Source organism: Globicephala melas, chromosome 14 (assembly GCF_963455315.2).
Source record: "Globicephala melas chromosome 14, mGloMel1.2, whole genome shotgun sequence".
Classification (NCBI taxonomy): Eukaryota; Metazoa; Chordata; class Mammalia; order Artiodactyla; family Delphinidae; genus Globicephala; species Globicephala melas.
In genome coordinates this window covers 80,057,723-80,080,862 of record NC_083327.1, presented here as the reverse complement: position 1 = coordinate 80,080,862, position 23,140 = coordinate 80,057,723, and the positions used below count along the sequence as shown (strand labels likewise).

Genomic DNA, 23,140 nt, shown 5'->3' with positions numbered 1-23,140 from the left:
CATTTTATTTAATAGATAGAAACAAACATCTCTATTAGCCATGACCGTGACAGCCTGTAAAGGGTTAGTGATACGGACAGAGAAGAGCTAAAAAACAAAAAATCCATTGCCTTTGGGGCTTTCCAACTTTGCCTTCTAAATTGGCTAAATTCACAGGTCTGCATTTCTACATTAAGCTGATTAAGGTTTGCTGAGTTACTGGTAATGTTTTACAGAGGGTGATTATTATTTGTAAATGACCACTGTGTGTCATCGCTAATGCTGTGATTTATTGAGCTGCAGTATGTTCATGAGACTGATTTTTATCTTAAAGATAAGGAGATCAGGATCCAAAGAGAGTACAAAAATTGGCATCCCTCTGTAGAGATACAGTTTCATTAAGAAAAACCTGTCTGCGAGTTTAGGTCTAGTACTGAACGAAAGTCTAGTAAAGGTATTTTCACATAATGGAGTATAAATAGTAGCAGTGCATACGTTAATCTTGCCAGGAGGAGTTGTGGCCGTTTGCTTGTTCAGGATCCTAGCCTAGCCTCTTTCCCTGAGGGCAGGGTCTGTGTGGGTGTGGCCTTGCTTATGAGATGGGAGGAGCTGAAGATGGATGGGCCCATCCCAACCTCCTGAGTCAGAATCTCTGGGCCTGGGGCCCAGGAAACTGTTTCAACAAGCTCTCCAGGTAATTCCTTTGTGTGTTCAAGTTTGAGGAGCACTGAGGGCCTGGGGAGAGTAGCATATGAGATGTGGCTGGCCATGCTTCCTGTGCACTTGCTAACAGACACCAGCCTTCATGAAGCCTGTCTGGTATTGCCGCAGTGAGCAGGGCTCTGGAGGGGTTAATGTTCGTCCAAGAAAGCGAAATTCAAAGATCGCGTTCCGTTAAAAAAAATTTTTTTTGGTACTTTAATTGGGTGCTGGGCGATGACGAGTTCGGCACCAATTGGAGTTAAATGTGAAACAAGACTCAGTTTGCTGCTCAAAATTTACAAGAGCCTGAGCTCTCCCCTCTGCCCCGAGCTGGCTCCTGGTTTGTTAACGGAAGGGGCTGACTACAGTTCCTGCGGCTGGAATGACTGCTGGCCTCAGGGGAGCGCAAGTGTGCACCTGGAGGAGACGTGTTTCCTGCTGTGGTCACAGCGGTTTGTTTAGCAGCTGTGGCACCTTCTTCCTGAGAACGTAGCATATTTTTACTCACAACTTAAATGAAACAGTGAACTGAAGTTGAATTTTAGTTTTAAAAAATTCATTTTCTTTCATCTTCGTTTGCCCCTAACATTGTTTTCTTATCAATTTGAATACCAAATTGACCATAGTCTAGTTCAAATGACTTGTTTTCCAGCTGTTTCATATTTATAATCACTAAAGCAGCACAGAAAGCAGTAAGATCCTCAACCCAAATGTCCATCAGCAATGAATGTATATAGAGACAAAAGTGAGATATCCAGATGGGGGAATGTTACTTGGCAGTAAAAAAAAAAAAAAAAAAGGAATGAAGGGCTGATACATGCTGCAACCTGGATAAATCTTGAAAACATGTTAAGTGACAGAAGCAAGTCACCAAAGCCCACATAGTGTATGATTCTGTTTCTATGAAATGTCCAAAATAGGGAAATCTGTGGAGACACAAAGCAGATTCTTGGTTGCCAGGGTTGGAGGGAAGGAGTTATGGGAGTGACTGCCAGTGGGCATGGGGTTTCTTTTTGCGGTGATGAAATGTTCTAAAATTAGATAGTGGGATTGGTTGCATAACTCTGTGAAGTTGCTAAAGGCCACTCAGTTGCATGTTTTAAAATGGGTGAATTTTATGGGATGTAAGTTGTATTTCAACAAAGCTGCTGTAAAGAGTAATGACTCAATGATGAAAATCAAAATACAATGTCTCTAATTATTCAATTAAGTGAACCAAGTAGCATCTGAAGGTTTTATAATTCATTTCAGTTGTGAGAATTTTTCCTCATCATACTCCCCTGCGTTTCTTCCCCCATTTGTGGGAGAAAGTTTACCATACTACTTCCTGTCAGAGCCTCTCGAAGTATTTGAAAGGTCTTACCCAGATATTTGAAAGCTGCAGAAGTTGCTGAAGTGGCACCTGCAGAAGAGGCTGGAATGTTGGGAAACAGCACGGCCACTTTAAATGACCGCGAAAGGTCAAGCTCTCAGTGTAATCCTGGCGGTGCTTAGATAGTTCTCCTCAGACTAATTTTTGAGTAAATGCAGGTGTGATAATACAGGGATTAATCTGTTATCACTGAATCCACTGCCTGCAATTCAAGCATTCAGACGTTACTCTTTGAATTTCCCTTTCATGGTTTTCCTGATTCCGCGTACATAGGAAAATCACTGCAAACTTTTATTTCCCCTGCAGTGTCCTGGCTACTAAAATTACCTAAACCTGGTTAGTCTAAGAAGATGTAAAACGGCTGCTTGTCTGTAAAGTTTGTGGAAGAACTGGTCTTGAACTTTTCCCTCCTGCCTTGGTGTTTAGTATGGTGTGAATTTATTCTGTAAACAGTGTGATGGGGGCGGGAGGTTTTCTTACATGAAGTTTAAAGTAGTTCAGGAGGAAGTAGACATTTCTCAAAGGAAAAACTGCAGGACTAGATTTATTTACCAAAATGAGGAAAATGAGTGAGATAATTTGACAGCCAAAAATTCAGCAATCATACATGGGTTAGAAGTAAAATACAGTATTTTATTGTCAACTCAGTATCTTTTCTACATCTCTTAGACATTTAGAAGGCATTTTAGATACCAATTTGATAAAATGAAACCGAGAAGACTCAAAAATCATGTTCTTCCAAAGTGTATTCTGAAAAATACTGGTCCTTTGGGATATTCCATGGGAAAAAACCTGTAGGCAGAAGAATCTGGGAGACCTAGACTGAGGCACCATCTTGGAATTTCACAATTTGCATTAATACAGCAAAGACTCTCAGAGCCTTTCAGTTAAAGAAAGAAAGAAAGAAAAAGAAATAGAGAACCTTAACCTGTGTGACCCGAAAATACTGCTTTCCCACCCACCATGCTTTGTCCCTCTCTCTTTAAATTCAGATAATTTTGCAGAAACTACACAGCCAGTGATTTGGATGGTGTCAGAAGCCACTCCTATAATTAAGCTACAGAATGTTAGAAGATCCCTTACAGATAGAGTCATTTCCATTTTATAAAGGAGCTGGGAGTGCCTCCAGACTGGGGCTAGGCCCGGAGGCGATCCTGCCCACCGCCTGCTGTCAGGCCTGTGTCCCGTGATTGCCCAGCAAAGCGGGGACGGTGGATTCATTTGATTTTAATAGGGTGAATTGTTATTGAACTTATATTTTTAAAAAACAGCTTGGGGTTTAACACCTTTAATTCCCTTTTTTATTGGAAAAAGAGCTGTCAGTTGCATTGGAGCAATAAAACCTGTACTATCCTCTGTGTCTGGTTAGAGAGTTACATCCCTGTCCTTGGAAATGTGAAAACAGGTGTGAGCTTTTCCTTTGTCCATGAAAACAGCCTCCCAGCCGGCTCGTAATAGTGGCATGTAGTTACTTATTTTCTCATGAACCTTCCCATTCCCTCTGCATGTGCACAGCTCTAGCTCCGATTGCATCTCACCTTGGGCCTTTGGACTTCAGACCGAGCAGTTCAGAGCTGGAAAGGACTCAGGTCATCTAACCCAGACCCTCTCTTTGCAGATCAGAGAGCCGAGGCCCCAGGGAGGAAGACCTTCACAGGTCACCGTGCCATGGGGCCTCAGGGCTCCCAGGCTCTCGCCCACTGTTCCAGGGGTCAGTGAATCTGGCTGGTCCTCAAAATCATTTGAGTGGCTTTTAAAAAATACAGGTTCTTGGGTTGAGGCCCAGAAACTCAGGTGTTTGAGAAGCTGCTCTGGGGATTCTAATGGTTAGTCCTGAAGGACTGGGGTGTGTGGCATCTATTTGAGGGCCACCTATTTAAGTCGTAAGCGGCAGGCCGCCGCGCCCCCCCCACCCCCCAGGAGGCACTGATTGGTGCCTCGAAGGCACGCACGGTGCCGACCTGCTGGAGTGGGCTGGGAGCAGAAGGTGAAAGCTATTATGGTTCCTCAGCCTGTTGATGGTAGTTTTGAGCTGAGCTAACCCATAATGAGAATAGCAAATAGCATTTTTAAAAGGGTAGATTATTAAGCAGAAGGAAATTAGGGAGTATTACAATTAGGTGTTCATCATCTTCATTAACTAAGGCAAAGGTAGGTGGGTTTATGTGTTGAATTCTGATATTAAACGAGATACGCATTATATAGTTAAGTGGCCTGGTGCAAATACCTGTGAAACACCAGTCATTATATTCATGAAAAAGAAAAGTGCCTGGTGTTTTGCTTAAATTTAAGAAGCTTTACTGGCTAGTTTCATTAGTTCTTGTTTTAGAAATAAGACGAAATTCATTGCTATTTTTGTTTTTAGGCATTTGTCTCTTGCATATACTGATATTTTAGTAATAGGTCAGAAACCTACCTCTCTTATTGAAATGAAAACTCCTGCTAAGCTGGCTACTATCAGAGGCAAAAAAGAAGAAAGATTTTTCTGCTGAATATGGTCAGTGTGAAAAACACACAAATAACTCATTAAAAACCTCATTTTCCTCAAGGGGTTCAGACACCTTCAATACCAAGTTTTGTGTCTAGGATACATTATCTTACTCTAAAATTCTGACCCAGTATATAGCTGGGTTTTTTAAAAAAACCTTGTTATTTTAAATCCGTAGAGTGCTAATGTAACTCATACTGAAACTTATGAATTTCCATTATAAATAGTGGACTATGATTATGTCTGGTTCCTTTTAGATTCTAACATTTTGGAACTGTAACTACAGCTTTGTGCCATAGCTTCAAAAGGAGTAGCATTTGGAGGAGAGACGTGAATTACTAAATTATCATCTACACCAACCACATGGCTCTCTGTGTGTACGTAATGGGTTGGGGTACATGGGCAGAATTAAACTTCTATCACCACTGCCCCCACCAAACAGAGCAGAATGTTAGAAAGGGTTTCAGTATTTTGACCAGCCTGGCATAAACATTGCCCTTTTGGTGGGTAGATTTTAAATGACTAACTGCATACTGTACACACCTGTACCGCACGTTACTATGTGATTTTGCTGCCTTCAGAGAATATTGCCTTTGAGAAAAGTGTGTGATCTAGGGGGAAATACGAAGACGATAAAAATTGCAAACCATGTGCTTTTCTCCAGCCTTTGCACGTGGTTTGGGTTTGTGTGGTGATACGTTTTACCCTGGACCTCCAGCTTTTCGTGGGACCATTCTCACATTTATCGTGCACAACCATGTCATCCCACTTTATTTCTGTGGCACCACTGCAAACACGAGTGCTAGCTTTTTCCAGGTACACATTGAGTTCCCTAAAAACAATTGAGGGGCTTCCCTGGTGGCGCAGTGGTTGAGAATCTGCCTGCCAATGCAGGGGACACGGGTTCGAGCCCCGGTCTGGGAGGATCCCACATGCTGCGGAGCAACTAAGCCCATGAGCCACAACTGCTGAGCCTGCGCGTCTAGAGCCTGTGCTTCGCAACAAGAGAGGCCGCGATAGTGAGAGGCCCGTGCACCGCGATGAAGAGGGGCCCCCGCTTGCCACAACTAGAGAAAGCCCTCGCACAGAAACGAAGACCCCACACAGCCAAAAATAAATAAATAATTAAAACCACATATTGTAAAAAAACAAAACAAAACAAAAACCCAATTGATTACCAAGGAGACCTAACAGGATAATAAAAAGGAGAGTTGGGATTTAGGTATGTTTCCTTAATGTGCCAAAGGCTGATCTTCTAAAGCCCCTGGCTGAGTGGACCAACACATGAACATAGATGGTCCTGTCGTCCGAGTAAATGCTCCATCTTAAACTTTGATGGAAGTTTATGCTGTATCAGTACATTATTACAGAGCCGTAAAGTTTAAAAGAATCTTAGTAGTCTTTCTAAACATGGACCAGCTTAACATGCTGCTGATTTAGGCAGTGCCGTGCTGCGATCCTCAGTCAGGGTAGGAGCATCCCCTGTATCCAGAGGGCATTTTGGGGTGCGTGTGTGTGTTGGGGGTACTTTTAGAGGACTGGGGATGCCTGGTGTTTAGTGGGTGGGCTCGGGGATGCTAAACATCCTGCAGTCCTTGAGGTAGTCTCGCAGAAGGAACACTCGTGCTGGCCCAGAATAGCATTTCACCCCCGACCCCATGAGAGACACGAGTAGGGTGACGACTAGTCAAGGGACACGCGCCCAATCCTGCAGGGCAGCTTGGCTGGAGATCATTAACGTGCTGTTCATTCGAGTGTTTAGCTTTCACGAGTTCTCCCGTCTCAACCTTGGTCTCAAGATTGTAGACCATGCACTGTAAATGAAATACACATATATTGATTAAAATTACCTTGCTTTTGTAATTTCAGGGGGTGTCTGAAAATGGACATTTTGGTGCCTCCCTAGATCAGAGCTGGGGGTTGCTCTTTCCGACGGGGCTGGTGGGCACAGCAGAGGGGAAGGCTGTCTGCCTCCCGACACTGGTCCCAGCCGTGCCTGTGACTGCAGCCCGAAGAGCTTAGCCTGATCGCTGTCTTGACCCCTTTGTTTGCGGCCATACACCAGACTGCAGGATTGCCTGGGTGTTGCAGCTCAGGGAAGGACGTTCCTGGAAAGACCAGAGCAAGTGAAGCTTGGCGGAATGTCTCACTGGAGCTGCTGATGGGTTTTTTTTTTTTTTTTTTGCTTATTTTTGGCTGTGTTGGGTCTTTGTTGCTGCACGCGGGCTTTTCTGTAGTTGCGGCGAGCGAGGGCTACTCTTCATTGTGGTGCGTGGCCTTTTTTCATTGCGATGGCTTCTCTTATTGCGGAGCACGGGCTTCAGTAGTTGGCGGCACGTGGGCTCAGTAGTTGTGGCTCTCAGACTCTAGAGCGCAGGTTCAGTAGTTGTGGCACATGGGCTTAGTTGCTCCATGGCATATGGAATCTTCCCGGACCAGGGCTCGAACCCGTGTCCCCTGCATTGGCAGGCGGATTCTTAACCAGTGCGCCACCAGGGAAGCCCTGATGGTCATTTTAAGTGCCTGTGATGGGAGGTGCAGTTTTTGTGGGTTGCGCAGACCTTCCCAATCCACTTAATTTTTAAGAAAGTTCACTTTCTACATACTACTGGCTTGTTACATCTAATCTCAGCAAAAGTATTCATTTTGCAGGTTCTTTGCTTTTTCAAAGAGTTGTGTGAACTTTGAGTCAAATATGAACCAGCTCAGAACCTTAAAATAGTTTTTTTCTAAATTCCTGTTAATGAGTTTGCAAAATGGTTAAAAATAGTGTGACGATCACTTTTTTATGTTAATTATTAGCATTGGTTTCCAGAGGTGACATTTTTTTCTTGGTCCTCAAATTTAGAGGTGATCGAGATGTAGGAGTTAGAGTCTGAAATCTCCTACGCGTGAACCTCTGGTCTCTTATACGCACCTTAACCAGGGTAGTGGCATTCGGTACACACTGTTTGGTGGTTCAGTTTCTGAATCAATAGGTGACAGAGAAAGAAGAGCGTATCTGAGGCCCAGCACTTGTCAGCCCCGCGTCCCTCCACTTCAGTTTCGAGTGTGACATTCATTGTGGGCTTATGAGTGTAATTTAATTTGGAGCTGCGTTTGTTAGAGAGTATTTGACTTTGGGGCTGCTTCTCACATCTCTCTCATGTGCCCTTGGAACCGTAATTGAGAGAGCAGCCATTTTGTGATTTCTTTAAATTATTGCTGGCAGGAAAAGGAAGAAACTTAGGTTTTTATATTTTAATAAACTTGAAGAATCCAAAACGTGCCTAGTCTTCTCAGTAAACTTCAGTTCTTTAATTTGTAGACTTGTGATTGGAGAGGAAACGTTTATTAAAATCTGGAAAATTATGCCTGACTTCTCTATATGTTATATCAGTCAGAGAACCTTTAAGACAGGCTGTATGTGTGTCAAAGTATCTCTCAATCATCACAGTCTTGAGTGTTAGGGGATTTTCGATTTGTAAAGACTAATTTTTGTTCAACTTAGACAGAGTCTAAGTATCCAGCCAGGGCATGACACACGTTCGGAACTCGCCACTTTTTAGTTCTTATATCAGGAAGCTAAATAATACATTTAGGGGACTTCCCTGGTGGTCCAGCGGTTAAGAATCTGCCTTCCGATGTAGGGGACACGGGTTCAATCCCTGGTTGGGGAACTAAGATCCCACATGCTGCACGGCAACTAAGCCCATGCGCCGCAACTACTGAGCACACGAGCCACAACTAGAGAGAGAAGCCCGCACGCTGCAACAAAAGATCCTGCATGCTGCAAGGAAGATCCTGCGTGGCCGCAGCTAAGACCCGACGTAGCCAAAAATTAAATAAATAAATAAATAAATTTTTTAAAATAATAAATACAGTCAGTCAGTCTGTGTCCTCGTTACATTTCTGTCTGTGTTAGGACGAATTTGGAATATATGTCTATCCAGCTATTTATATATTTCACGTGAAAAATAGTGAGAAGCAAGCATTTCTTAATGTTAAGCATTATAGCTGCTGTGTTATTTTCCTTTGGGACCGTGATATAAGGTAGCTGGATTTGCATGTTTTCCATATGCTAGCAAATTCTGGGTTTTTTCAAGCGATAAATTGGAAAATGACCTTGAAATAAATTTCCTTAAACCACCAATATGGCACTATTAGAGACATTTTTTCAGGCCTTCCCATCACTACCACCTTGTGACCTTACTATGCTAGTAATGCTTCCATGTTCCCACTGTCTTCATAATTACCTTTTCAGATTACTACATAGTATTCTGTCCTCTCCGATGTGCCTGTGACCATTTCGCCGTTTCTCTCTTCACTGTCGAGGTGCTTTCTGAAGTTGCTGGCAGCATTCTGGTGCACAGACCCTCCTCTGTCCTCTCCCGTCACTTACAGACTTGGTGTGAACGCCCAGAGGCGGCTTCACTTAGCTGTCGTGGGGCCAAAATGTGAGACGGTGTATGGAAAATACGTTGACGGTTATCAAAGTATTTTGTAGAGAAACAGCTTAGACCTGAGCGTGCCTGTGCTTTATTAAAGGCACGAGGGCACACATTTGGATCCAGACTGCACGCGTAGGCACAGAGCTGGGGGGGTGTGGTGACAGGTATGAGAATGGGTGCGGAGGAGGGACATACTCTCACCACGTTGCTCAGGACCGTTGAGTTCAGGTGGGGCACTCGGAGATTATTAAAAACACCCGGTTAAGTGTAATGTGTTCCATTCTGTTTTCTAGATCAACGTCCGAGTTACCACCATGGACGCGGAGCTGGAGTTCGCCATCCAGCCAAATACAACAGGAAAACAGCTTTTCGATCAGGTTGGTTTCTGTGAACTTGAGAGAGCGGGTTCCCAGGTAGAAAAGAGTGTTAGCAGCATCGGAATCACTTTGCCGAGCGTATTTACTACCTTGGTTGGCTGCTAGCTTCTCGCTGTGGAGTAGACCCTGCCAGCGGGGTTCAGCTGCCGTAAACACTCTCCCCGGGGGGCCCCTGTTCGCAGTCCCGAGGAGAAGGGGCGCCGTGCAGTCTTCACGAGCCGGAGCCTCACCCGAGAGCTCTGGCTGCCGCCTCTCCCGCTGGGGTCTCCACGGTCCCCCTGGCCGTTTCCTGCCATCTGGTTCGCGGCCGGGGTGCAGTGGAGGACAGCATGGGGCCAGGCGGCCTCTCTCCAGCACTCCCTGCAGCCGCAGAGTCCTGAGCCCCTCGGAGGTCAGCACACACCCTTCCCTCCAGCCAGGTAACAGCCCAGCCGCGCTCCTGCCCCTCTCTTCATGGAAGCTGAAGGTGACGCAGAGTTCTAATAAGCGCGGTGCACCACCGTGAGGGCCGTGATAACTCTTCCATGAAACGGTTCCAAGCTTTAGACAGAGCGAGAGCTACCTTTCTGGGCTTTGTAAATTCTGCTCTGGGACTGAGGACCCAGTAGGGCGCCGGGGCAGGGTGTGCGTTCACAGGCACCTGCACCGTCGGCGGCCTTCCTGAGAGGCCCTGCCGGTCGGCCAAGCCATGCTCTGCATCCCAGCACCAAACTGGAAAGTGGAGCGGAGTCCTGGCAAATGTAGAAACTATAGGTGACTCACCCTGGGCCTGATGGGCTCTCCCTTTCATCCCCAAAGCCAGCACCCAGCAGGTTAATTTCCCCAAGCCAGTGAGCAGGGCCTGGGGGCTCACACCTCAGCGGAGGGGTCGAAGGCAGCCTCCGCTCTCCCTGTGCTGTGATTTTGAGGCCATTCCCTGGCCGTGCCTCACCTGATAACGATAAAGACATTTACTGCCTGGGGCGGGACTGGACTTGGGGTGGAAATCTAAGGGTTTCTCCTGAAAGAAAATCCTGGCACCATATGGGGGCAGTGGTGAGAGCACGGACGGGGAGGAAGCGGGGGCTCGGGTCAGCGCTGCCTGCAGCTGGCGTGCCCCTCAGTCACCAGAGTTAGTGTTGGAATTTTTTTCAGTATTGTGTGTTCCTGTTGTGAAATACCCTGTAATCTGAGGATTTGAGGCTGGAGCGGACCTGTGGAACCGCTCCTGGAACCGCTCGTGGGTCAGCGGAACATGACTCGGTCTGTGTTAGAATTGTGGACGCAGAGGCCTGGCAGGAAAGGCCGTCTCCACAGCCTTGACCCCAGTTGCACCTCGCTCTTTGAAGATCCGCTTGTTCATACCTCCGCCGTGGTGCGGTGAGGCGGGGATGCTCAGGCCCCGTCGGCGCACGTGGGCCGGCGCCCCTCCGCCACGCCGGGCATGTTTCCTCCTGAACGGACATCCGGGAGGGGCTGCGGGCTGCGCGGGGCTCTGTGTCCTTTCTCTGCTGCTCCACCTGATGCGCTTCTAGGTCTCGGAAGCTCATCCACGGGCCCAGCTGCCAGTCACTGAAATGTGGTCCTTAACTGGCATCGGTTGAAGGAGACTTGGAAGGTAGTTAGTCTGTCCGATTCTCTCCTACCCCCTCTGTCACTTGAGTCTCCTCAGCAGTAGCTGTCCCCCAGCCCCTGTCCCAGTGCTGTTGCTTCGTCTGTGACTAGATTCTAGTCCAGGGCTCCGAGGTGACGGAGGCCCTCACAGAGACCATCGCAGAGGCCGGGCGGGGCCATGGTGCTTTCCCACTACTGCAGCTGCCGACGTGCTGAGAAAGGAGTTCCTGCCACGTGACTCTCTGCTCACTGTTTTCATCACCAGAAAGTATCAATAGTATTTTCCAGCTGTCGCTTGAGACTGACTTAAGTAGACACATCCCTGCCTTTGCCTTTCCCAAAACGTGCCATTTAAAACAACACAGAGGGGCTTCCCTGGTGGCACAGTGGTTAAGAATCCACCTGCCAATGCAGGGGACACAAGTTCAAGCCCTGGTCAGGGAAGATCCCACATGCCGCAGAGCAGCTAAGCCCGTGCACCACAACTACTGAGCCTGTGCTCTAGAGCCCGCGAGCTGCAACTACTGAGCCCACGTGCCACAACCACTGAAGCATGTGTGCCACAACTACTGAGCCTGCGCTCTAGAGCCCGCGAGCCGCAACTGCGGAGCCCGAGTGCCACAGGTACTGAAGTCCGCGCGCCTAGAGCCCGTGCTCCACAACAAGAGAAGCCACCGCAGTGAGAAGCCCGCACAGCGCCACGAAGAGTAGCCCCCGCTCGTCGCAACTAGAGAAAGCCCGTGCGCAGCAACGAAGACCCAACGCAGCCAAAAATTTAAATACATAAATAAATAAATAAATAAAATGATAAAAATAAAACACCACAGAGGCATAGATGAAGGAATGGCCCCCACACCCGTCCAGGTGTGGCTTGCGTGCTGTGTGTCGGCTTTAGGCTGAGGTAGGGACATTAGAGAGAACAGTGATTGTATTTTTCTAGGAATGCTGGGTTTCCCTCGCAGAGAGGACCGACAGGTCAGTTTTTAGAATGGACTGCAGAAAGGAAGGTTGTTTACTTCTGTTTTGTTGTTTTGGGGGAGCCGTAGGGAGAGAAGTAGGGCTTTGAAACACGTTGAGGACAGTTGTCCTGGAAGTAGACGGAAGAGTCATACGTAAAGATGGGTGGCAGATCAGGGAACCCAGGGACAGGCTTCCACCGAGAGAGTGAGGGACCCGGGTCAGGTCCACGGCTCCAGACTCTGATCGGCTCCGTGAAGGGGGACCGGCCACATCGGAGCAGATGGAGAAGAGGAGTCTGAAGATCAGCGAGGGTCTGACAGGCACGGGGCAGGGAAGTCAAGTGGACAGGAAATGGTTTCACGCCGGTCAGACCCAGGCTAAGGCTGCAGCTGGGTGGATGGAGTGGAAGGAGAGGTAGAGTGGCTTCTGTACATGGGGCTTTCTTGTGCGGCTTTGGACAGCCCGCAGAGGAAGGCGAGGCAGGTTTCGTATCCAGATGTTGAGATGGAGGTTTAGGAAACTAGCAGGATTGGGTATAGAAAACCTGGTCTTTCAGTCAGCTTCCTCTATACTTGGCTACCACGAAAAGCAGAACTGGGGCTTCACCAGACTTGCGGGGAGAGCTCTGGTAAGAGTCAAAACTGCCTTCCTGTCGCTTCGTGATGAGGACTCGGGTCTAGTCCCTCCTCCCCTTTTTTGGGTGAGTGAAGGGAGTGAATGAGCAGGTCATTCCCTGGCCTGTAGTAAACGGAGACTCGGGAGCTCCGCAAGCATCTGGCCCCACAGCCCAGGCCAGTGCAGAGACAGGCTCAAGGCAGACTTTGTTTGGTGTTTCAGTTTTTATTGTAAGTGCTCCAGATACCTGATTTTCATTTCTAGTGTGTACATCCCTCTTTCCCTTTAAATATGATAGAAGCCACATATTTGAAGAATAGTAACCTTTTTTTTAAAGGCTTAACATTATATGTCATGGAATTTAAAACTATGCGGCAGAGTTTTGACAGTATTCAACAAGTGTCCACGGCAAGTTGCTTTTTGACTTCAAGACACAAGAGTAACCATCGTGGGGCTGTCAGTGTAATGGACCACAGGAGACTTTTGTCCTAGTACTGGAGAGAATTTTAAAAACGTGAAACGCACTGTGACCTAGGGCTGAATTCCACCTTCCTGTATCAGAATTTCACGTTTCTGGAGGTTGAAAGTGCTCGTCGCCCCTTGGCATGCGTGAAGCTGAGCACTCCCCCTCTTCCCTGGAAGCTGGTTGCCCGCCGCCTTCTATACCTTCCCGGGACCGCTGCTGCCCTGACCCCACTGAGCGGAGGCCCGGCCAGCTGCCGAGGAGCAGAGACGGGCATCCAGGGGAGGCTCTGCTTCACGTTGGTGTCTTTCAGCCCCTTTTTCATGTGGGCTCCCCGACAGGTGCAGTCACACCTGTGACGCACACACACTTTTACCGGTGGGTGTACCTGGGTTACGGCCCATTCCCTGTGGCCCACCTAGCTGTCTTTACTCAGAAACGCATAATGGAGGACAGAGGAGTAGGGGTGACATTTTATAAGATTTAAAGTTAACCCTAAATCTGCTCAAATTTATATTAAAAGTAAATGGCTCAGGGGCTTCCCTGGCGGTCCAGTGGTTAGGGCTTGGTGCTTTCACTGCAGGGGCCTGGGTTCAATCCCTGGTCGGGGAGCTAAGATTCCACAAGCTGCACAGTGTGGCCAAAAAAGAAAGAAAAGTAAATGGTTCATGTCTTAGTAACAGACGGTGTAGCGGAGGCCCGCCCGCGGCGTCTAAGCTGGCGCCTCGCTCTCCTGGCAGCTCTGCTGCACCATGTGATGGTGGCAGCCCAGGGCCACTGCCATCCAGAGAGTTCCTCATGACTGCTTCGCCCCCCTCCCCCGTCTCTTTCACACAGGTGGTTAAGACCATCGGCCTTCGGGAAGTGTGGTACTTTGGCCTCCAGTATGTAGATAATAAAGGATTTCCTACCTGGTTGAAACTTGATAAAAAAGTAAGTCATGTTAACTATTTACAGGCTATTAATTGGGTTTGGTCTACTCTGTTGACATTGAAACTCTGTCTTTTGTTTTGTGTTCCTTTCTATTTGTGTAAAAGTTTTTAAAGACAGAGAGGTTGCAGGTTTCCAGTAAATGGAGGTGGTTGCTGGAAATGAGATCCTGGCATTTCTCCTTACTGCTCCCTTATTGGAGTGTGTGATGCTTAATTGCTCAGCTTTTAGTTGACCTTAGCTTTTGTTGTTTTTTTTTTCCAATGAGATTGTTAATCTTATAAACCATGAATCATCCACTGTTTTGTAAGAATCTGTTATTGCTCTGTTTGAACCTGTGATAAGAGTTTCAACTCCAAAGACTGGATAATTCCATTAACAATTACAGAGAACAGCAGTGAGCTAAATGTGTTTTCTCCAGGCAGTTTCTCTCTCGTCTCCAGCTCCTGCCCTCCCTCCCATGTTACTGGGCCCATCAGGAGGGTGATTGGAGGCATGGAAGGGGGTGGGGGGGCGTGAGGAATTACTGAGAGTGAGCTCATGGTCCAGGGCTGGCCTGGCCATGTGGACAGAGGCCAGATTCACGGGTCACTCAGGCAGTCCCCTGGAGCTGATAGCATCGCCCCCAGAAAACCAAGGCTGGGGCTGGGGCTAGTGTGAGGGTGTAACAGGACTCTCACTGGCCTTCTGTCTTCCATGCTAAAAAGGTGACTTTCAGAACAAACATTATCTTCTGAAAACTGGCCTGAAGGATGCTTTTGAGTCAGTGGTTAAAACCTGTGTTGGGAAGGCAGGTCTTTGTCTTTTGAACTTGCAGTGAGGTTTGGCCTCTGCCGCCCAGGTGTCCGCCCAGGAGGTCAGAAAGGAGAACCCTCTGCAGTTCAAGTTCCGGGCCAAGTTCTACCCCGAAGACGTGTCCGAGGAGCTCATCCAGGACATCACCCAGAAGCTTTTCTTCCTGCAAGTGAAGGAGGGGATTCTCAGCGATGAGATTTACTGCCCGCCCGAGACGGCGGTGCTCCTGGGCTCCTACGCCGTGCAGGCCAAGTTCGGGGACTACGGCAAGGAGCTGCACAAGTCCGGGTACCTTGGCTCCGAGCGGCTGATCCCCCAAAGGTGAGCCGGCGGGGGCCGGGCCCGCGTGCGAGCATCGTGTCAGGAGGGTCGGGAGGCAGAAGGGCTTTGTGGAGGGCGAGTGTTCTGCAGGCTGGGGACTCTGTCTGCAGTCACGGGCTGGCCTTCCGCAGGCCCTGCCACCCCTCGGTGGACCCTGGAGTGGCCTCTGCGACAGCGGGACTCAGCAGGGGAGGGGGCCCTCCTCACAGGAGCCGCAGGTGCCGGAGCGGAACCATCTTAGCTCTCCCTGGTGTATATGGTAAACCGGCCCCTGTTCAATCTTTTTATTTACTGGCGGTCACATAAATTACCTCTTTTGGAAGGAGAGGCCACTTAAAATAAAACACCTTTTAAAAGTGTTTCCAGCAAGACTGGGTTTGTCTCATTCCAGGTTCTGAATCGTCCAGGCTGTTAATTGTCATAAATAGAAATGCCGCATCTTAGGAAGTAGATGGTTTTATTTGAAAGAACAGTCAGGGTCTGTGTGAGGGTGCTCAGTGGCCGGTCGCACGCTGCTCCCGGCCCTCTGGGGTGACGGCTCTGTGCCCTCTTCCTTTGCGATCCAGAGTCATGGACCAGCACAAGCTCACCAGGGACCAGTGGGAGGACCGGATCCAGGTGTGGCACGCCGAGCACCGCGGGATGCTCAAGTGAGTGCTGGGCTGGGAGCCGGTCTTCTTTGTAGGGGACTCGGGTCCTTCAGGTGACTCGCTCAGAGCCGTGCCTAGAGGGGCAGGGAAGGTAAGGAGCTGCTGGTGAGGTTTCTTCCCAAACGAAGCCAGCTGTTCCTCCCCACCGCCACCAGGGCAGAAGTGGTTTGGTTTACACCTTCAGTCCCTCCAGCCTTCTCCCCTCCTTGTTTCAGAGGAAAGAAAAGCTTGTGTCTGAAACTCTTCATTTTAGTCAAGGGGGCCGGAGCATTGCTCGCAGCCCACCAGGCATTTTCTTTTCCCTGTCACAGAGGTGCTGATTCGTTCATCGTCCATAAGGTGGTTGCCTTCAAAAGGTTGTAAATGTAAAAAAAAAAAAGATCCCAAGTGAGAAACACTTGCTAATAAAGGAGCACCAGCGAGGTGTGGAGAGGGTCGGAGTGGGACCTGCGGTGGGTGAGAACGGAGCGACCAGATGCCTGTCCTAGAATCCTCCTCTCGGGCACTGGCAGCAGCTCTTGGCATGATGTCCCGTCCTCAGAAGTTCATTTGCAGTTTGGGCCTCAGAGACTTTGTGTCCTTAGAGTTTCCTGCCTGACCCGAGCATCTTCTGTGGAGAGAAATAACTCAAAACCCAAGCAGTGGCCCCAAGTGAGGCAGACGGTGGGCTCCCTGAAGCACGGTGTGGGCCACAGAGAGAGAGAGGTCGTGCCCGGTGATAGAATTTCCAAGGGAAGCCCTCTGTGTCCAGAGTGGGCAGCACGAGCCAGTTTGGTTCTTTCCTGACACGTGACGTACGCCCGTGGTCAGTGTCCAGGGTGGCTGGGCGCCCACTTGGGGCACAGGCCGGCAGAGGGACGGAGGCACCTGGCTGTCAGCCCGTCCTCCATGATGCACTACGTTTCAGATCCTGGTGACGGTGTAACTGTTGAGCGCGGGGTGCACGCTGACGACGATGCCAATGTTTGTTCTCCCCACCCAGAGACAGTGCTATGTTGGAGTATCTGAAGATTGCCCAGGACCTGGAAATGTATGGGATCAACTATTTTGAGATAAAAAATAAGAAAGGAACAGACCTTTGGCTTGGAGTTGATGCCCTTGGACTAAATATTTATGAGAAAGATGATAAGTGAGTTGAACTTTATATTCTCTTTAGTTGGTGGGGTATCAGGCCTGGAAACCATGGAGAAAATGGCAAATGTGCATGTGGGTTCTTTTCAGAGTATTTATCTAGCAACTTACTGGCCCAGTGTCTGACGCTTAAGAGCTTTGCGACTGTGACGTGGCCATGTCGGAGGTCGGTTCAGAGGTGTGCGTTATTCCTCTCTTAGCCTGTTCATTATTAGCACGTGTAGCACGTGCCGAGGGGCCCAGCAGGTGGACCACACCGGTCCGTGACCTCATGGACTTTGGAGCTTGTGAAAGAACAAGAGCTGCAGGAAAGCCAACTCCCGCCCCTTCCTGTGAGGCCGCCCCAGCTGCCTGTAGGTACCAGCACGCCCACAGCCACCAGCCAGCAGTGCTGGGCGGCTTGAGGTGTGTGCTGATCCGACCCAGAATATTTATGGTGCTATCAGGGACCTTGAGATTCTGCACACGGTAGTAGCCTTTCTGTGCGGACAGTCTAGCTAAATCCTCTGAACCTGCAGGAGGTACCCGATTGCCTCAGTGTGTTAGTTTGTGGAGTGGGCCCTGCTGCAGTTCAGTGCAGGCAGGCTGGCCTCCCCCGGCTTCCTTTGCCCATTCCTGTGGTTACCAGTTCTGCGCAGATGCCTTTTTCCTGCCAAGGGGCTAGACACACACACACACACACACACAAATCATTCTGATTCGGCAAGGACAAGTTTTCCGCGGCGGTTCCCTGTTCCTTGGGCTTGGAGTGGCAGCTCACCTGTCTCACCTGCTCTCGGCTCCCCCAGGCCCCAGGTTCCCACCCCTACCCTGACGTTCTTGAGGGCAGCAGCGCCGCTTCTGACACACGATAACCTGTACAGAGTCCACCATAATCCCGGCCACAGGCGCTCTGGCCAGGACCCACAGTCCAGACCCATTTCCCCTGGGGTGGGGACCGGTGCCTGGCGTTCCAGCCCCTCCACCGCGCGCCCAGAGTGGGTGGAGGAGAGCGTCTCCGCCGGGAGGCGCGGTGCCAGTCGGACGAATCCAGTTACACTTAGGACGTGGCGTGCTTAGCAGAGGGTCGCAGGGACTTGCCTGAGGACCCCGAAGTGAGTTACTGGGGACTCCTGGTTTGCTCCTTCCCCGGCGTGCTAGACCCAGTGCTGTGGACAGGCAGAAACAGTCTGCATCAGTCAGGGACTCGGGAAACCAGCCCTAGTTCTTGTGGAGGCCCCTGGGCTGGAGGGCGGGAGCTGGTCAGCAGGGAGCACCGCGGCCTCGTGGGAGTATACATGGGAAACCGCCTTCCTGAATGAGCAGATCTTGTGACGTAGCCAAGGCCGGGGCTTCCAAACAGGTTTTTCGAGCTGCCAGGTAGAGCCAGAGGCAGGGACGTGCTGTCAACTTGTGACTTCCCTCACCCACGCAAATCCCGAGTGAAACTCCGAGCAGCTTGGCTCTTCCAGTCCTGCCTCCGCTCTCCTCCCCTCCCCCAGCTTAGCTGTGAAACGGGCAACCTCTCAAAAGGGTCTTCTCCCCAAAGAAAAAAGTCTCTTGGGGTCCCTTTTTCATTGTACGTATAACAGTCAAGTTGGGAGCATGTAGGACAGGAAGCATTTGTCTTCCTTTCTGTAAACCCTTAGATCTGAAGAGGAGAGAACATCGAGAGGGAGGAATTAGGCAGCTTCCCCGCACGCTGCCGTCAGCGTGGGACAGAAAAAGTTGAGATGAGCTGTGTTATAACCCTACCCGGCATCCTCAGGCCACAACAAAAACTAGAGGAGCTGATCCTGCCCCAGATTCTTCAGTGCTTTGCAAGCACGCTTCTCCCCCGGCTTCGTCCCTCCCAGGGCTCACTCCCCTAGTCCTTCTGTCCGGAGGAGTTTCTGAATGTGCCACGGGCCCAGGGCTGCAGCAGGGAGGATGCTGGGAAAGGGCTGTAGACCAGGAGGGGGCGAAATGAAGGCCAAGTGTCTTTTCCCTTACATTCCTTCCCCAGCGTTGCAAATCATGTATTCTGATTTACATTTCTATTTTATTGGCATTAGAAATGATGTTTCAACCATTTAAGTACATTCTTTTTTTCCAGTTTCTAAAATTATGCTCACAGGCAGATTTCTTTGGCGGGCGCGGGGGCGGTTACGTCTTCGTGCCTTACCGTCAGTGGCTTAACCTGTATCGCAGAGGAGAGCAGAAGGCGATTCTCGGATCTGTGTGTGCTTTGTTTTAACAAATACGTCGGGTCACAGCTGTCAGACCATCCTCTCCTTTCTGTCCTTGGTACCCTAACTTGAACGCGGAACAGACAGAATTTTTGAATAACTTAGTTTCTTACAGAAGTTTGCCGCTGCGAGGACTCCGGTGAGACCACCTCTGGGGGATGTTTAGAAGCCCAGCTCAGACTGGCCGAGAAGAGAGGCTGGACACGTGCGGGGAGGGCCTGAGGAGAAGCCATGGTGGCTTCTTAGTGTGGCTGGGCGGGTGGCAGGAAGGGCGGCTGTGGGGAGAGTTTTCTGACGGGCCTGCCCTGCAGAGGGTGGGGGCAGGAGCGGAGGCCCAGGCGCGCGCGCGCCCCCCCCCCCCCCCCCCCCCCCCCGCCTAAGCGCCTTTTCTTCCACAAGGAAGTGTGGGAAGAGCTTCAGCCACTGTTGCTTATCTCCGTTATCACTGCCGCGGCCTCCGGGTGGGGGGGGGGGCGCCTGGCAGCTCTTCTCTGTCTCTGTTCTTCCCCCTCCGTGAGGCATGCCATGATCTGCAGCCCATCCCCCCACCCCAGACCTTTCTAAACTCTTCAGTGAAAACTTTCAAAACACTGCAAAATGAAAAGCATTTCACAGTGAAGCCCACGTGCCCGTGGCCACGAGCAGCCTCCCATCAGCATGTCGCCACGGACCTTGTCACGCCCCTCCCCGTCCTCATTTCATGGCCCTCCGCCCCGCTGGCTGCCCCCACGTTGCAGAGTAAATTGCAGGCATCGGTATACTTCCCCCAAAATGCATACTGTTCACTAGAGCTCAGTATGTTTTGATTTTCTTTTGCTGTAAAATTTAATTATAACAAAATGCACAATTCTGAGTGTTCCTTTGCTGACGTTAGACAGACACACGCCTGTGAAATCCAGGCTCCTGTCGAGAGGCGGAGCATCGTCCTCACTCTCTGCCACGCATTTTGAATGTAAATGTTTTAACCCTTCATTTTGAAATCATTTCAGACTTTAAAAAGTTTCCAAAAATAGTAGGTACAAAGAATTCCCATGTGCCCTTCCGCAGCTTCCCCAGATGTCAACACCTTAACATAAACACAGTCAGGATGGTCACCTTGATACGTGATGCCCTTAACGGTCTTATCAGTTGTCCACCAGTGTCCCTTTCCTGCCCCAGGATCTGCCTGGAATCCCACCTACATTTAATTGTCACACTCCCCAGTCTCCTCCCATCTGGGACAGTCCCAAAGTCTGTCCGTCTGTCTAGCACAGCCTTGACACTTGTGAAGAGCACTGACCATTGACTCTTTAGAAAATCCCTCACCTTGGATCAGTCTCATACCTTCCCATGATAAGATTTGAGGTTTGCGCTTTGGGCATGAATCTGAAAAGTGCTGTCGCACCCTTGCAGGCAGCGTGTGGCGTCGGAACATCCTGCTTCTGGTGTTGACTTTGATCTCGGGTCAAGGTGGCATTGGCCAGGCTTCTCTGCAAAGTTACTCACCTCCCCTTCGTAATGGACAAGTGTATTTAGGGGAGAGTCTTTGAAACTATGTGAATATCCTGTTTGTTAAACTTTCATCTATTAATTCTACATCCATTGATGAGACTTGCATGAAGCAGTTATTGTAATATTTGAGAAATGGTGATTTTTTTTAAAAAACCATTCTATTTACACATATTAATGGAATTCTATAAGGAACCAATTTCTCCATTTATTGTTTAGTCTTATGTAAATATGTGTTTTCTTCTATGGGCCGTAATCTATACTGTTATTTTGTAGCTAACATCGTTTGAGATTTGCTTTTCGGAGCCCCTCTGAGGGGCTCCTGGGCCCTCCTGACCCCATTATTTTCAAGGCACTTCCTACATACTGGTACCTCCAGATGCTCCAGCCCTGGAATCGGCTGTTTCTCCAAAGAGCTCTGGTCCCCAATCTTTCGAGAATTGCACTTTTAAAATTCGTGACTTATAAATCCTTTAGAAATCTTCTCTGTGGGTCCTTCTCTGTTTGTGTCCTCTGAGTGAACTCAAAAAAAAAAAAAAGAGAAAGAAATCCTTGTAAGACTTTAATCTTCCAACTGTGGTCAAGAATAAAAGGAGGTTCTTTAACTTAGGGGTGAGTCATAATTTTCATGTTTAGTCCTCATCTTTCGATACTGCAGTCCTGCTTATGGGGCTATAAATTGTTATACGACGTTTCAGAGTCTTAAAAAAAGACAAACTTTGCAGGTACAGCAGAAAGAAGAAGCTGGAAGCCGTGGTGACAGGATGCCCAACCCTTGAGAGAAAGATGTCTGTCTAGCCTGAAGGTCCAAGTTTTCTGGGTTAGAAACTATTTTGAGAGACTCGTATAGAACTAGGAGGCAGAGAACAGATCGTTGCGTTGGAAGCCGGGCCCACAGTGCTGCCTGCGTGGCTGAGAGCTGAGCAGCTGCTGGTTCCTGGCTCTTCTGCTCTGCCCAGCACGTTGGCCTTGTGTTTTGGAGGAAAGTGTTCTGAAGCAACAAGTGCCTACCCGATGTCTCTCTTTTACGGCCTTTCCACGTAAGGATAGAGGTTACGTCCATGGCAGGACCAGGTGTCATCCTGAGTTCCTTTCCAGTGCTCAGACACCTATATACAAAGTTACTTCTTCAAACAATTGTGTGTGTGTGTGTGTGTGTGTGTGTGTGTGTGTGTCCCATATACAGTGGGAGATAAAATAACTGAACAAACTCCCTGCATGCGTTTTTGAGTGCTGTGAAGCATGTTAACCAGATGTATTTCAACAGGCATTGGTGATCCTATAGGACAAAACTAAAAAAAGGATGTATATCAAAAAGATTGGACACTTAGAACCACAGCCTGGCCAGTGCCCTGACTGTTGGGTCCCAGAAGCCTGTCGGGCTTAGGTGCCCACTCCTGGCCCTCAGAGGCCACGCCCACTGCCTTGACCTGGCTCGTGTTGTCATAACAGGACCTACATTGCCCATCAGTTTTTATTTAAACATGTCGGTAGGCAGTAGAGTCCTCCCCACTCCTGCTCTTTTCTAAATGGGAAGTTTCTATGGCTCATGGCAAGGACCGTTTTCATGGCAGCATCTCTGAAAGGTTGCTTGAGGATCTGTCATTCCTTCTGGAATGGCATCCATGGTAAATGTGTTGAAAGAATAGGGTGGAGGAGATGAAGAAGAGGGTGGAAATTATGAGGTAAGTAGAGCAATGTGGTCTTGAAGTCATACCATAAGCTTTCCCAGAAATGCTAATTAAAAATCCGGAGTTTCGGCCAGTAGTGGACTAGTAGCGATTAAGTAGGACAGTAGTGGGGCTACTGTTAGGGTGTGTGATCTGAGAGCTCTCTTGGAACTTGGAGGATGACATGGGAAGGTGTCTGTCTGACCAGCCAGGAGAGCATGCATCACCGAGATGAGAACTAGAGGGGCAGAATCCGTATACCAAGCCCTCAGCTCATCAAGAAGCTATAACAATTGTGAATATACATGCACCCAACATTAGAGCACCTAATATATTAAGCAAATGCTAACAGTTTTCTGAAGGGAGAAACAGACAACAACACGGTAAGGAAACCTTGGACTTGGACCTTACCAGCGCTTTCCTTTTCCACTGGTGAACAGCTGCCCTGGGCGTAGCATGTACAGGAAACATAAGGTGTGGTCTTTGCCATCAGACTGCTCACCTGCCTGGTTTTCAAAGAACTAAATAATAATGCAGTAATTTAAATAACAAGAATAGTTTGTGTAGCATAAGGGACTGCACGTTGGTTGAGAGGGGAAAGGGAAAGGCGGCTGAAAGGGAGAGTGAGCTGGCCTGATGGTGCACGTCTGGGAGTGGTGGGGGAGGGAGGAGGGAGGCCCTTCCGTGCGAGGGGCGGCAGTGAACGCTGCGTTGAAAGGATGGGCTGAGCCAGGCAGCTGGGTCTAGGTTAGAAAGCTGTTGGACGCCAAGTTAAGGACTGTGGATGTCATCCTGTAGAAACCGGGGCGGGGGGTATTGGGGCGGCAGTGTTGACATTTTTCAGGAGGGGAATGGATTGACCAAAAGGGACATTAATCAGACAAGCAGACTGGAAGTAGGGTTCTGTAGGCAACAGAAGGAACTTGGTTGGTTAGGCTGCTGGCATGTGAGAGGTGGGATTAGGGTGGT

General features: G+C 49.1%; 1 protein-coding gene across 1 annotated transcript in view; it reads left to right on the top strand.

Annotated features, from left to right (window-relative positions):
* Positions 1-23,140, top strand: part of EZR (ezrin) — a 49,580-nt gene that overhangs the window by 16,270 nt on the left and 10,170 nt on the right. The window contains 5 exon segments of the mRNA XM_030853036.2: positions 9,265-9,348; positions 13,817-13,912; positions 14,751-15,025; positions 15,592-15,675; positions 16,658-16,804. Of these exon segments, the coding sequence (XP_030708896.2) occupies positions 9,265-9,348; positions 13,817-13,912; positions 14,751-15,025; positions 15,592-15,675; positions 16,658-16,804 (686 nt within the window).